General features: G+C 46.7%; 1 protein-coding gene across 9 annotated transcripts in view; it reads left to right on the top strand.

The window, feature by feature from the left end:
* The window catches only part of DGKG (diacylglycerol kinase gamma), a 213,869-nt gene that overhangs the window by 144,688 nt on the left and 53,205 nt on the right, over nucleotides 1–15,976 (top strand). For all 9 annotated transcript variants that reach the window (XM_055382079.2, XM_055382082.2, XM_004038159.5 and 6 more), the window contains one exon: nucleotides 5,037–5,127. In XM_055382079.2, coding sequence (XP_055238054.2) covers nucleotides 5,037–5,127 — 91 coding nt within the window. The remainder of the gene's footprint in view (nucleotides 1–5,036; nucleotides 5,128–15,976) is intronic.

Below are 15,976 nucleotides of genomic sequence, written 5' to 3'. Positions count from 1 at the left end.
AAATAACTTGCCCAGCCAGTGAGTGGCAAAGCCAGTCATGAACCCTAGCCTCTCAGCTCTCAGATGCCATATTCTTGTACAATAGAAGATGAAACAGACAAAAGCTCAGTGCCACATTCTGCAGCAACGGTCCTCCAACAAGGGCTAAGAGTAAAGTAGGAGGGGAGACAGCTTCAAAAGAGAAGAAGGAACATTGCACTCAGGCTCTCTGGTAGTCAGGGAGAGTGGGGGCTGCATCTCCCAGCTCAAATTGTAGGGTACCACGTGCCTATAGGCTTTTCCTGAAGGCTTTGGAAATGGGTGGTGGTGGTGGTGTGCTGGTGTTGATAAAGGAAAAGGAAGACGAGGCAGAGGAGAATTCACTTCCATCTGTGAATGTCCTTATTTGTAGCAATAAGGAAATCTTAGAGTAACCTACCTGTAAGCTTCTTCTGAGAACTGAAGGAGATGGTGTGTGTAAAATGTTTAGCAGAGTGCAAAACCAAAGGGCCATGGGAATAGAATGCATTCACTTCTAGCCAAAAAGTGCCTGCGTTGAAAGAGGAGAAATAGAAGCATTTCCATTTTGAACATATCTAAAAGCCACGTCCCTTGTGGGTCAGAGGTTCAATCTTAGGTCTTGGTGATGCTATTAAAAGTGTATAAGCTCGGCCGGGTGCGGTGGCCTGCAATCCCAATACTTTGAGAGGCCAAGGTGGATGGATTACATAAGGCCAGGAGTTCAAGACCAGCCCGGCCAACATGGTGAAACCCCGTCTCTACTAAAAATACAAAATACTAGCCGGGCGTGGTGGCACGTGCCTGTAATCCCAGCTACTCAGGAGGCTGAGGCATGAGAATCGCTTGAACTGGGGAGGCGGAGGTTGCAGTGAACCAAGAGTGTACCACTGTACTCCAGCCTGGGAGGCAGAATGAGACTCTGCCCCACCCCCCGAAAAAATGGGGGGTTGGGGGGTAGGGCAGGGGTCTTGCTTGTCTTATTCATCACTTATCTCCAAGCCCTACACAGCACCTGGCCCATAGTAGGGGTCCACAAATGTTTAATGGATGGATGGATGAATGAAAAGATTAACCAAAAACAAAAGTGCTGTCTTTCAGTTACAAAGCCACTGGAGAATCAATATCCTGTGCCCCTCTCTCAGGAAACGGCACCTGTTATCTATCACGCTGTCTAAGACAAAAACTTGGCTATCACTGTGACCCCTCTTTTTTGTTCCGTAGGCTAAAATAACTCCTAAATTTTAGCTTGTGAGTCTCCCCCGCTCTTCTCTTCTAATGCTATTGTCATGACCCTTGTCCAGGCCCTTCCCAGTTATCTCCTGGATTTCTACACCACCTCCAAACGATTTTCCAAACTTCCAGTCTGTACCTCTCTTTCCAGTCCCTTCTCCACACCTGGAACAGAATGATCTTTAAAAAACCTAAGTCTGATCAGGTCACTACCATCACCACATCCCCCTCCCCAGCCACTTGAGGATGGTCCATGACTCCCTATAGAATTTTTTTTTTTTTTTGGAGACGGTCTCACTCTATCACCCAGGCTGGAGTGCAGTGGTGCATTCTCAGCTCACTGCATCCTCCGCCTCCCGGGTTCAAGCAATTCTCCCACCTCAGCTTCCCAAGCCGCTGGGATTACCAGTGCCTGCCACCATACCTGGCTCATTTTTGCATTTTTAGTAGAGATGGGGTTTCACCATGTTGGCCAGGCTGGTCTCGAACTCCTGACCTCAGGTGATCCACCTGCCTCTGCCTCCCAAAGCGCTGGGATGACAGGCGTGAGCCGCCGCGCCCCACCAGATTTTAAGATAAAGCACAAACCCCTGAGTGTGGCGTGCCCACCCTTCACAGTCTTGCTCGTGTCTGCCTCCAGCCTTACCTGGCCAAGCCCTACCTTGAGTTCTGTGTCCCCTCCAGCAAGACTATTCTCTCTCTTGCCTGTCCCATGGCCTAGCTTCTTTCTTTGCCTGAAATGCTCTTTCTCCACCTTCCCTGTTTGCCTTCTACATCCTTCTAAGAATTGGGTGTCCCTCCAGCTACGAACTCTGGTGCCTGGTTCTTGGCCAACCACACTGTGGTCTGCTTCCTGTCTGTCTTTTCCAGATGTCCAGGAATGCTATTTTGTTCTTTGTTGTACTAGGCACACCTTCTCTAGCCCCTGGCACAATGAATGTCTGTTGAATTGATGAATACTTTGTCTCACACCAAACATGCACTTTCTCCGAAGTATATTAGCAATTAGCATCGCTTTGGCCAATTGTGTGACCAGTCAAGATAATTAATCAAGGATTAGGGCGTGGTATGACTCTGGAAAAATCTATTAAGGACATATGGAGAGCATATTTTTTTCACCAAAAGTCAAGACACATAATTTAATAAATATGATCACATTTTTTCTTGCCCAGAAAAATATTAATATATAATATCTATAGCTACACATCATTATCTGTCATTTTTGCCTCACTATATTATCCAAATATGCCCTCTCAAGACACTGAAATAGTAATAGCTAATAAGTAAGTAGCTGGCATTCTTGATGAGCCTGCTATACAGCAATCCTATGTGAAGTGCTTTGCTGTCATCTCATTTAACTTTTCAACTACCTCTTGAAGCAGATATTTTTCTTATCTCTATTTTAGAGATGAGGAAACTGAGGCTTCAAAACGTTAAATCACTTGTCAAAGGTTACACAGCCAGCAATGAATGAGTAGTCCGTTTGATCTTCTCAGCTATTCTGCGATGCTGACCTAACCGTGACCTCTTAACCTTTATTAGCTCATCAGAAGAGCTACTACTGGGCAAAAATAGCTGTGGCTTCCGGAAACTTTTATTGAAACTCTAAATCTCCTGGCAATAACTTTCAAAAGTCATGATTCAGGCCAGCAGTGATATTTGAAAATGGAATCACAAGCAAGTCTCCTGGCTACAAAGATGCTCTTGCTGCCAAAAACGAATGCTCAGCTTTGACATTTATGACAATCTGTGTTTTTCCTGTTACTTAGTCTTTTGCCATCATTGACTGTGGAAAGGCACTGACCCTCGTTCTGTCCTCCCTGGAGAATCCTCTCCTTCAGGTTTAACTGGTTGTGTCCTTTTCCATGTTTCCATTTCACTGGGATCTACAGCAATGTCCTGTCCACTGACCATCTGCATAATGATCACTTGGACACACCTAAAAATGCACAATCCTGGGCCCCTTCCACAACTCTCTCATAGAATCTCTATAGATCGGAGCCCTGGAAGCAGCACTTTAATCGCATTCCCCAGGTAATTCTTATAAATACCAATGTATGAGAACCACAGGCATAGTCTCCAGATCCACATGACTCACAGTATCCCCTGGACCAGCAGCACTGAAGATGAGGAATCTTGGGCCCTAACCCTAAACCACTGAATCAGAATGTGCATCTTCATAAAATCCCCAAGTGATCAGATATGCACATTACTGTGCATGCAGAGAACCAGTGATCTAGAACAATGTTTCCCCCAATTATTTTACATCATCATGGCATGCATAGAAAATGAAAATCTATGTGTGGCACACTGGGAATACAAATGAGAATGTTTGCCATGGCATTGGGGCTCAGCCTGTCCCAGATCCCACCTGGCTGCTCTGCAGGCTGAGGAGACTGACATCCCAGGTACGCCTGTGCCACAGCACATGGGTTGAGAAGCACCGGTCTGCTTACAGTACACCCAGCTCTTCTAACTTTGTTCATGAGGCATAATTCCCAGAGTTTGCTTACTCTTACTTTCTTCATCATGTATTAGTTCTTTTCATGCATACTAAGAGTCAGAGAAGCTATTTCCCAACCAACTAGATCTCAGAAGTCTTCATACAATGGAAGAACACAGTTTCCTCTTCAAGTTCTAGGTAGACTCTTGGGGAAATCTGCAGAAAAGAGTTGTGTCTATTATTCTGGAGAGTCATCTGCTACAACCTAAGGAACATGAGGAAAAAATAAGAGCCCTCTTCCCTCTGAAGACTGCTCCTTTCCCCTTCATCTGCAAACCTGAGGAGAGAGGATTAGCGCCATGCAAGGTGGCATCCTCTCTTCTGAGTGCCAGGAAGAATGTGATTTTGTTTAATCCTTCCTTAGCAAAATCTGTCAGCTCGTAAACTGGACAGGTGTCCCTTCTCTTAGCCAACCCCTGATAATGGGGTGACAGTTGGGGTGGAAGGAATGGAATACCTTCAGAAACACTTCCTAGTGAGACCATCTGATCAAAAGCACCAAGTGTCAGGACACACCATCTGACTTTGCAAAGCCCCCAGCTACATGGGAACCCCATTGATTGATTTTTTTTTCTCTTAAGGAAAATGCTGAAAATTTTTAAAGCTCAAAGTAGTGAACTCTTACTTTGAAGCAAATATGACAAGGCTTGCCCTTAACTGAAGGATTGCCATGGCCTAAGCAAATACATTTGAGGAAGAGGGGAGGTGATTATTGCTACCAATCAACTCTTCTTTTTTTCCAACTTGCCTGCAAGTCTGTATCTAATTCTTGCCACTCTGCTTCCCCCAGTCAGAGCCTGGGCAATGCAGCACGCATTTTAGCTGGGTTAGTGTGGGGCTATCCCTCCTCTGTCCAAAGACTGCACATCCCTCAAGTCTTAGAAGGATCTTCCCTTTACACCCCAAACATACCCAAAAGAGAGTTCTGCCTGAGTAATGGAAAGGACAGTGGCCAGAGCACTGTATTGATATTTGCCACCTCTGGCTTGACTTCTCGTAGAGCTCTTTCCTTAATGCAGCTACAGAGACCTTCTTCCTGTTCTGACCAGGAAACTCGGGGAGCAGTTGGTAGTTCACCCAGGGTTGCTGTGATGTCTAAGAAATAAGTGGATTTTCTCTAAGTTCCGAGCAAGAACAGTTGGTAAAAAATTTCTATTCCTTGATCATCTGATTAACAAGTGCTGAAAATGTAAGATTGGGGAAATTGCTGAAGGCTTGGGCCTCCCAAACCAAAGAACATAGCTATTTTACATGAGCATTTCAAGTATGGAATATTGAGACATCTCTCTGCTTTGTGGTCCAGGATGAAGAACAAACTGTGGTACTTTGAATTTGGCACCTCGGAGACTTTTGCAGCGACCTGCAAGAAACTCCACGACCACATTGAGTTGGAGGTAAGTTCCCAAGTGGGGAGAAGGCTTCCTGGATCTTGGTTCTGCTCCTGGACTGTCACACATGCACAGGATGTATCCTCTTGGGACCTTAAGAGGTGACCCAGAGCATAGTCTGTGTTGTTTCTCCATCCTGTTCCAAAACACCTCCATACGCTCACTCAGAAGGCTCCAATGGCCTGTCTAGAGAATCCCTGGGGGGCTTTGGGACTCAGAGGCCCTGAGACCCCAGAGCCACACTTCATTCCAGCCCTCAGCCCTCCTTCCACCGTGGCCTTGCGATTCCCTCTTTTCTGAGAGATAAAGTCTCCGTTGCCGTCAGCACAGGGAGAGGGGCTGCTGTTGGAGAGACAATGTCCCAAGCCTGGTAAAAGTCTGGGAACTGGTGTTACAGGGCAGCAGGGGTGGGGAGTATAGGGGCTGCAGCCAGACATCCCCCAGCTGACCTGCCTTGATTTTCACATCTGCTTCAGGGAGCTGACTCACAGGTACCCAGGGTCAGTTTTGTGGGTGTGCAACCTGTGTGGTCACAAAATGTCCTTGTGCTTAGAAGGGCCCTTGATTTCATCCTATGCTGTCACTGTCTTGAAATCCTTGATAATTTTCTAACAAAGAACCTGGCATTTTCATTTTGAACTAGGCCCCGCAAATTATGTAGCCAATCCTGTTGGTGCACTTGTGTTTCACTAACTCTTCCAGCACTTGTAGGGGCCTGCATCAGACAGTCGGCCTGCTGGCTCCCCTCCCCTGGTTGATAAGCTGCCCACTTCCCACCCTCTCACCCCACGGTGGCTGGGCTTCGCTCCAGAAGCCCTCTCATTGATTGCCATGAGGACAGCTCATTGGTCTCTGGCCACCTGAAAGCCCAAACTTCTATGCACGCCTGCTCCGTGGGACTTTACGCCCATTGGTTCTCTTGCCCAGAGTTCTTGCTACCAGGTCTACCTTCCCGTGGGATTTAGGCCCGCAGTCTTGTTTTCACTTGAGAAAAATAAGTGGAAGAGGCAGCCAGAGAGTTCAGCCAGGGTGGGCTCCTCTTGGCCCACCAGCTTGGCCTCTAAGCCCGCACTGCAGTCCAGTGGGGCCTGGGCCTCCCTGGAGGAGGCACCTGTGGCCTGGAGTGGTGTAGGAAAGCCCTGCCCCTCCCTGCCAGAAGGGCCCCTGTGCTCCTCACTCACAGGGAGTTTTCACAAACAAAACACGAAGCCAGAGGTTCTGTGCGGCTACATTTGACTCATCTGCCTGCCTCTCCTCTTCGGTTGCTGGGTTACCAACGCCAGGGTGGGAGGCGCCGATCTGGCTAATCCCCTGAACTTTTGGCCAGCTTGGTAAGGGGGCAGAGAGGCCAGGCACCAGGTTGTGTGTCTCCAGGTGGCACATAGGGAGTCTGAGAAGCTGGTCCTCCTCTCTTGACGTGTGAACGCAGTGCTGGGAGCTGAGGAAGGAGGAGAGGCCTTGGCAGGGGAACCGAGTGTGGCTAACAGGGATATGTGTGCATTTTTTCCCCTTGGCACAGCCGTCTGGTGGGGTCTCTTTAAATATACCACAAGTGAGGGACAGCCCTGGCCTAACCACAGCCAGCTGCAGGCGCACAGCGACTGCTTGTTCTCCCTGCAGCTGGCCTTGAAATTGTGCCCAGAATACAGCAACTCAGCTCCCCTGCCTCTGGCCTGCCCTCCCGGCTCCAGGCCCCACAGTCCCCTCTGGGTTTGAGAGACAGAGGCTCTTCCTCAACCGCAGAGGGGGCCTCATTGCTAAAGACACTGGTGGCCTCTGGAGGGGGTGGGGTTGTTCACTGGTCTGGAGGGAGGGTGTTGTTGGGAGCTTTCAGAAGCACTTCCTGTTTTCCTTATCTCTCCATAATGAGTCTTTTTAGTATTTATTCATGAGGGTTAGCTGGGGGAGTGGGGCTGAGCGTGTCATGTGATGGGCAGCCTCTGACAGCCCTCAGGATTGGGGCAGGCACCATTTCTGTATCCAGAGAATAGCGGTGAATGGTCCTGTGCCTTGTGATCCAGAGGGGGACTAAGAGAGACGGACAGGGCGAGGCATGGGGGTAACAGGTGTAAGGAGACCGCAGAGCCTTGCAGGGAGATGGGAGAGTGTCAGGGGCCTCAGGAAGAGCTGGTAAGAGCAGCTATGCTAAGGGACCTTCTAAACGTGGTTGCTGCAGACAACAGGCCAGGCCTTTGAGAACCAGCACACGACCCACCAGCCCCAGGCCAGCAAATAACCCCACTGAGGCATTGCTACTACATTTCGCCGTCTTCAGTTCCCCACCATAGCCTTTATTTCAAAGTCACACAACCAACCCTGTGAGCTAAGTAGTCTAGAGATTATTATCCCCATTTTATGGAGAAGCAAGCTGAGGCACAGAGATTTAGAAGGGTAAACTGGGCCAGGTGCAGTGGCTCACACTTATAATCCCAGCACTTTGGGTAGCCGAGGCGGGTGGATCACCAGCGGTCAGGAGTTCGAGACCAGCTTGGCCAACATGGTGAAACACTGTTTCTACTAAAAGTACAAAAATTAGCCAGGTATGGGTGGTGGGCGTCTGTAGTCCCAGCTACTCCGGAGGCTGAGACAGGAGAATCGCTTGAACCCAGGAGGCAAAGGCTGCAGTGAGCTGAGATCGTGCCACTGTACTCCAGCCTGCGCAAGACAGAGAAACACGCCGTCTTAAAAACAAAAAGAAGGGTAAACTGAAGGGAGAGAAAAGTCCAGTGGGACAGGAAAAAGTCACGTGCTTTGACTGCCGACCGTAACATGTCCTAATATGCTATGACAACGCAGCAAGGCAACTATTATCACATTTTAAAAGTGAGGCTTAGGTACATTCAGTGTCTCAACCAAAACTTCATTGCTGAAAACTGATAAGAGAGAAGACTCCAGGTCTTTTAGAGTGAATTTAGCTTGGAACCCAATAAATAGAGATTTACCTAACAGGTGCTAGAAGCAGTAAAGTCTTCAGCAGGAGGCACTGTTTCTTCTTCCTTAATATGCTGATTTCCTCTCAGCTCATGCAGCTGGGCAGGTGTGCTGAGAAATGCTTTGCAAAGAACAGAAGACTCAGTTCTACTTCTCATTTGAGGAAGGAATAGATTCAGGCTGGATCATAGGAGAGAGAGTCAGAGAGGAGGAAAACTGCCTTAAAGTTTGCAAAAGGTCTTCCCACACAGCATCTCATTTATTTTGATGCACAGAACAGGCAGGGCCAATATTAATGTCCTCACTTTACGGATGAGGGAACTTAGGTTGACAGGTTCAGTGACCAGAGGAAGGGCACAGCTGTAAGGAACTTAGGGGAACAGTGAAGTCTATTTAGGTTCTTCCTTTTTTTTCTTCTTTTTTTTTTTTTTTTTTTTTTTGCCAATCTGGTAAAAAGTTGGATGGTGAAACTTAAAGCTCAAATGAGAGACTGCAGGGAAGGTTTCCATTAAAAGCCATTCACATGGCGAGGCGCGGTGGCTCATGCCTGTAATCCCAGCACATTGAGAAGCCAAGGCGGGTGGATCACCTGAGGTCAGGAGTTTGAGACCAGCCTGGCCAACATGGTGAAACCCCGTCTCTACTAAAAATACAAAAATTAGCCGGGTGTGGTGGTGCAGGCCTGTAATACCAGCTACTTGGGAGGCTGAGGCAGGAGGATGGCTTCAGCCTGGGAGGCAGAGGTTGCAGTGGGCCGAGATCGCACCACTGCACTCCAGCCTGGGGAACAGAGCAAGACTCTGTCTCAAAAAAAAAAGAAAGAAAGAAAGAAAAAAAGCCATTCAGGTGATATACAGGCGATTTCTCTGAGGCTAGTGGCTGTTTGAGAAGGAATAGGAGACTTGGTCTCATCTCTGAAACGAAGCTTGTGGCCAACTGGGCCAACTGGACAAAAGAGAAACTGAAGGGAGTCCACAGAACACACAAAAGCTGTTCAATATGGCGCTCGCTTACCTAGTGCTAAGGAAACGATGCAAAGAGTCCTGCAGAGCCACGTGCGTCAAATCACTCCTGGCCCTGCCTGTGACTCAGGCAGGGGAGAAGGTGAGTCTAAATCTCCTGCTCACCTGTAGACACATGGCCAGGGCCCTGACTTGGAGTCACAAGGCCTGGCAGTGAGCCCTGGTCTGTGCTTAGGTTAAGCCACTTATTGAACTGTATATCTGAGCCTCAGTATTCTCATCTATGAAATGGGGGGCATAGGGGTTAGTCTACCTCCCAAGGCCATTATTAGGATTGAAGTTTTCAGGGCTTTTTGTTTTTGTTTTTTTACATAACTGGCAGTGGTGCTAAGTGCCTCATGGAATCTGCAAAGCAGCCCTAAGTGGCAGGTGTCATAATCACCTTTCCAGAGAAGGGGGACACAGGCTGAGAGAAGGTAAGAAGCTCACCTGAGGTCCATAACCTACAAGTGATCAGGTCAGGCTTCAAATCCAGATTTGCCAGACACCCGAGAGTTTCGGGGCAGTACTGGCACTTGAGAAGCTCAGTCTAGAGCAGAGACTCTCAACCAGGTTTGGGCATATCCAATGTCCTTATTCCCAGTCTTTATTTTGACATTTCAGATAACGTTAAAAGCAGGAAATAATTTTTTCCATTTGTCAAAACGGGAGCATAAAAAAATATTGCAGACGTTCACCCTAGATGCTTCTTCTATGAGACCACAAAGGAAGGCCTGTGAACGTGAGTGCTGTACCTGGAAACTGGGTGCTCCATAAATCGTTGTGGGCCCTAATTAAGAAGCCAGTAGGTTGGCTGGGTGTGGTGGTTCATGCCTACAATCCCAGCACTCTGGGAGGCTGAGGTGAGCAGATCACCTGAGGTCAGGAGTTCGAGACCAGCCTGGCCAACATGGTAAAACCTCATCTCTACTAAAAACACAAAATTAGCCAGGTGTGGTGGCACATGCCTGCAATCCCAGCTACTCGGGGGGCTGAGGCAGGAGAATCTCTTGAACTCATGAGGCAGAGGTTGCAGTGAGTGGAGACCAGGCCATTGCATTCCAGCCTGGGTGACAAAAGCAAAACTCTCTCTCAAAAAAAAAAAAAAAAATAGAAGCCAGCATGTCCCCACACCCTCACCCTCACCATCCCTGGTCTAAGGCGGTCTCTCAGGGTACTCCTCTCTGACATCTCTTCCCTTCCAGAGGCTCTTAATATTCGTTCTAACCTGATTTCACCTGATTAAGCAGGTGGGGGGTGGGGCGAGGGAGGCACACAGTGAGTCACCTCCCCCACCCCAGGCCCAGAATAACCTTGCAGAGGTTTCTGGATGGGATTATAGGTAGAGCAAACCAGACAGGCTTCAACTCAAGCACTTATTTTACATTTGGTAGAGATGTTTCATTTCACTGGCTAAAAATAAGAACTTACACAATTCCTTGTTTTTTTGTTTTGTTTTGTTTTGTTGACAGAGTCTTGCTCTGTCGCCAGGCTGGAGTGCAGTAGTGTGATCTTGGCTTACTGCAACCTCCGCCTCCCAGGTTCAAGTGATTCTCCTCCCTCAGCCTCCCAAGTACCTGAGACTACAGGCGTGCACCACCACGCCCAGCTAATTTTTGCATTTTTAGTAGAGACAGGATTTCACCACATAGGCCAGGATGGTCTCCAACTCCTGACCTCATGATCCAGCTGCCTCGGCGTCCCAAAGTGCTGGGATTACAAGCATGAGCCACTGTGCCTGGCCCAATTCCTTGATATTTAATCCAATCTTTAAAACATATTCACAAGGGAAGGCCAGCCAGCTCCACTAATATGAACTAATATAAACTTTGATGGAGGGGAAGTAAGTCCAAATCTGGAAGCTGCCCAAAAAAAAAATCTGGTTATCCAGTATATTTTGGGAATCTCTGCACATCAATTACTCCTTTTAATTGAGGATTTTTTAAATTTTTTTTTTTTTTAGTATTTATTGATCATTCTTGGGTGTTTGAGGATTTTTTTAATACAGAAAAGTCTTGAGAATAGTATATCAAATACTCCCAACTCCCCCTCACTCAGAATTGATATTGTCATTATTTTGTCTTATTTACTTCAACTATTTTTCCGTTTTTTTGTTGTTGTGGTTGTTGTTTTGTTTTTTTTTGAGATGGAGCTCTTGCTGTCACCCAGGCTGGAGTGCGGTGGCGCGATCTCAGCCCACTGAAACCCCTTCCTCCTGGGTTCAAGTGATCCTCCTGCCTCAGCCTCCTGAGTAGGTGGGATTATAGGTGCCCGCCACCACACCTAGTTAATTTTTGTATTTTTAGTAGACACAGGGCTTTGCCATGTTTCCCAGGCTGGTATTGAACTCCTAACCTCAGGTGACCCACCCACCTCGGCCTCCCAAAGTGCTGAGATTACAGGCATGAGCCACCGCGCCTGGCCCCTTCAACTATTTTTCAACAGAAGAAATAAAATATTACAGATAAAGCTGAAGCCCCCAGCCTCTTTATGCTCCAAACTTACCTTTTCACTCACCTTTATGTTCTTGAGTTCACTCCGTGTTAGTGCTGATAGAGCAGGTTGGTCACTTTTTTTTTTTTTTTTTTTTTTTTTTTGAGGAGTTTTGCTCTTGTCGCCCAGGCTGGAGTGCAATGGCACAATCTCGGCTCACTGCAACCTCTGCCTTCCAGGTTCAAGTGATTCTCTCGCCTCAGTCTCCCAAGTAGCTGCAATTACAGGCACCCACCACCATGTCCAGTTAATTTTTATATTTTTAGTAGAGATGGGGTTTCGCCATGTTGGCCAGGCTGGTCTTGAACTCCTGACCTCAAGTGATCAGCCCACTTTGGCCTCCCAAAGTGCTGGTATTACATGCATGAGCCACTGCACCCGGCCTGGTTGGTCACTTTTAACTGCCCTATGGAGTTCCATGAAAACCCAGCCACTATCCGTGAGGAGGAGCAGAAATGGGAACTCTCAGACACTGCTGGTGGGAACATCAGTGGTAAGCCACTTTGGAGAGCGGTTCAGCAATACACGCCAAGCCGAAAATGCATTTATAGCCTATATGACCCAGCAAGTTCTTCTCAACATTGATCTAGAGAGTTTCTCGCACATGAGCATGGAGGTGCAATGCAACATTTTTTTATTGCAACGAAATGGAACCAACCCCAATGACTATGTTATTCTAACACTTTAAAAAGACAGTGTGACTAAATGCCACTGACACTTTAAAATGGTTAAATTTTAAAAATTTTAATTTAAAAAAAAAGGATGTGCCGGGTACTATGCTAGTGATATTTAATCCATATCACCATATCAGGATATGGGTCTCACCTATGAGAATCCATATTCTAAAACTAACATTTAGCACAAATAATGAGTCAGATTACTGTCCTTTAAGATCGGGCAGATACCTTTAGCTATTCCAATCTAAACCAGCGCCATTATTATTATTATTATTTTGAAGCAGGGCCTCGCTCTGTCACCCAGGATGGAGTGCAGTGGCGCGATCTCGGCTTACTGCAACCTCTGCCTCCCAGGTTCAAGTGACTCTCCTACTTCAGCCTCCCAAGTAGCTGGGATTACAGGCACACACCACAATGCCTGGCTAATGTTTGTATTTGTAGAGATGGGGTTTCACCATGTTGGCCAGGCTGATCTCAAACTCCTGACCTCAATAGATGCACCTGCCTTGGCCTCCCAAAATGCTGGGATTACAGGCATCAGCCACCACACCTGGCCAGTGCTATTATTTTTAAAAAAGAGACATCAAGGACTTCACAGGTTAAGTACCTTGACTAACTTCACCCAAACCAGTATGTGCAGAAGAGAACTCATGGCTCTTAAGCTCCAGCTGTGGGCATTCTCTACTCTGTCTTAGCATCCACCTGCAGTGCTGCACACTCTTAAACTAGAGGGAAAGAGGTCTTCAAGTCTTGGTCTCTCCTGATAAGATCTGAACTTTCTTCTCAGCTACCACAAGTAGAGCCTTTCCCTGGAGTAAGGAAAGTAGGAATTGGCTGACGTACAGCCTGTCCATGCAGCCACAGTGGAAGAAATGGAAACACGCATGGGGAAGGGAAAGTTGAGAAGAGCATTAGAAGGGATTTTGAGTTCGTGGAAAATAAGAGGGCCAACCTGATTACATATCAAACCATGGAGTCAAAAGTAAGGCTAGAACGGTCCTGAGAGAGCTCCTCCTTCTAGTTTATTCCCTTCCTCAATCCAGTCCAGCAGCTCCCTCATTCCAGCATCCCCTTCACTGTGAGACCATCCAAGGCAGCTCCTGCCACTTCTGGTTGCTTCTTCTTGCCCATTCACCGGTTCTCACTTGGTTTCTTTCTGCTTCCTCCTAATCGGTTTCTTTCCACTACTCCTAATATGTGGGCTAACCTCTTTTCCTGATTACAAAGGTAATCCAAATTCATGGCAGAACATTTTAAAATACAGAGGGGCAAAAAAGAAAATAACCCCCAATCCCACCAACCAGGAATCAGCACTGTTACAACATTGGCCTCGTTTCAATCTTAGAGTTATGTTAGCCCTTGTTTCTTTAACATCAGGCCTCCTGAGGACCTCTGTGATTCTTTGGCTTATTAAATCTTTATTCATTTTTAAATGCAGCTCCATCATCCCCATCTCTGTCTCTTTCAATCATGCACTGACTACGAGTTTCCTTCACTAATGCTTAGAATCGTTCAGCTTACTAAAGAAAAACTGTTTCTGTCAACTTTCCCTTACAAAATTCCATTGTTTGCTTGCAGTTTCTGGCACATAAAACTTTTTCTCTTTCTTAAATGACCCTCTTTTTTATTTCTTACTAATGTGCACCCTGTAGTTCACTTCAAGCCTCTATTCATTCATATGCTTTTATTTTCCTGTTCTTTTCCATTTCTTTTGTTCTTTGTGAATTGCTTTGATTTTCTTTTGTCTTCAGACTCCTGGCTCTATCTACTTTGTGTCTTCCATGGACTTAGAAGTAACTTTTAAAGATTATGTTTTATGCCTACATTTTCACAAAGTAGTTGTTGAGGGATATGCAGCATGTTTAATAGATGGGGCCCAAGAAAGTCTCAGAAGACCAAAGTTGGGGGTCACGTGATTCAGCATGTTGGGTCAGAATGCTCTCCCACAGTACATTTCTTTCTGGAAGATCCTCTCAGCCAACTTCTGTCCCAGCCCCAGGAAGCATACATCTTCTACCACCAAGGTCCCTTACTAAAAGAATAACTTTCCCCAAGCAATGTCTACCAAACAAATGCATCTTTTAAGTAATAATAAACTGTGAGGCCCCATCAGTGGGAAATGACCTAGACTTTTTAGAATATTCAGAGGAATTCATGATCTTCGTCACCACACATGGGAGATTTGGGAACCTCAGGGAAGAGAAACATTACAATCCTTTTCTTCCTCTACAATCACAGGTTATTAAACAGAGAATATTATATACAAATATGTCTTGTTGGCTATAGTGGATATGTCTTTGTTTTTCTAACTTATCCTGTGAAGTCATAAGCTTACTAATCTTAGTCTTCACTAGAAGAGGAATTAAGAAGGTAGAAGAACTGAATCTTTAAAGAAGGTCATAGAATCTACAAGGGGTTGGATAAATACCACTGTGCACACACACGTGTTATATCTCAAGCCCATTAGGATCAACAAATGAATAACAATAGCAGCAACTTACTGAGTACTTACCATGTGGCAAGCTCTGTCTTATTTCATCTTTATAACAGCTCTGCATGGTTGTGTATTATTCCCATTATTTACCCAAGGAAACTGCATCTCATAAAACAAGTAAGTACTCCCAAGATCAGATGAGTTTCAAGCCTCAATCTGTGATCCCCAGCCCATATACCCTTCACAATGCCACGGGACCTGCAGTAGGAGATGACCTCTGCATTACCTTCCTGCTTTTAGAAAAGTCATGTGTCCATTTAGTTGACAAAGGGGCTCCCATTCAGGACTTGGCATATCTATCAGGCAGTCAGCTTTCTGAAGCAAGGACTTTATCTTATTCGTTCTATACCCCTGGACTTAGCACAATGCCTAAAATGAACTAATTCCTCAATAGTTATTTGTTGATTATAAAATTGAACCAAGTATAGGAAATTCCACAATTGGTGTGAACATTAGAAATGATCACTTGGCCAGCCTCAAGTCCCGCCCATTTCTTGGAAGCTACCAGAAAAAGGGGCCCACCTTGCTGCATTTGTAACACAGAGGGGAAGATGGCTGGCACTCATGCCTTCTCCTAACTGCGCAGTGAGTGAGAAGGCCTCCCACGCCCATCTCTAGGAAGCTATTGGTGGTATCTTTGATAGTAGCAGAGGGTCCGGGACAACTGTGAACCAGGACAGGAAATGCCAACATTCTCCCACCTCTTTCCCACCCAACAGAATTAAGACAGTGAGTGGGCAGAGCTCATGTGGCAGTGAGGGTGCCAGGTGGCTGTAGGGTGGAAGTCACCCTGCAGGGCAGAAAGGGTCTCCATTCTGAGCCCTCTCTCATGGCTCAGAAGCCTACCTGCCCATGATCCCTGCTGGCCCCCAGGCCATCAAGCCCTGCTTTGTCTGCAGGAAAGTGTGATCCCTCAAAAAGCCCCATCCACTCCAGGTTGGCCTCAGCTTCCCAGACAGACAGCAAAGCCTATTAATCTGCATCCAGAGCAAGAATCCCTTAACACACCAGTTTAAAAAAAAAAGAAAGAAAGAAAGAGAAAAAAACACTTGGGGAGGGTGGAGCAGCGGATAGGAAACAGCTTTGCCTTCTGTCCAACTCTGAAGCAACCCATCACTGTGAACTCTGAGAAACAGCAGTTTTGTTTTGGAAACTGGCACCCAGTGCCGGCTCACTCCTGGAAATGAATTTGGGCACCCCCACCCCCAGCTGCAATATTCTACTTCCAGTCTGCCTGCCAACACCCCCTTCCAGCTGCC

The sequence above is a fragment of the Gorilla gorilla genome, chromosome 2 (assembly GCF_029281585.2).
Source record: "Gorilla gorilla gorilla isolate KB3781 chromosome 2, NHGRI_mGorGor1-v2.1_pri, whole genome shotgun sequence".
NCBI classification, from domain to species: domain Eukaryota; kingdom Metazoa; phylum Chordata; class Mammalia; order Primates; family Hominidae; genus Gorilla; species Gorilla gorilla.
Note: the sequence above shows the minus strand (reverse complement) of the source record. Positions and strands in the feature narration are given on the sequence as shown.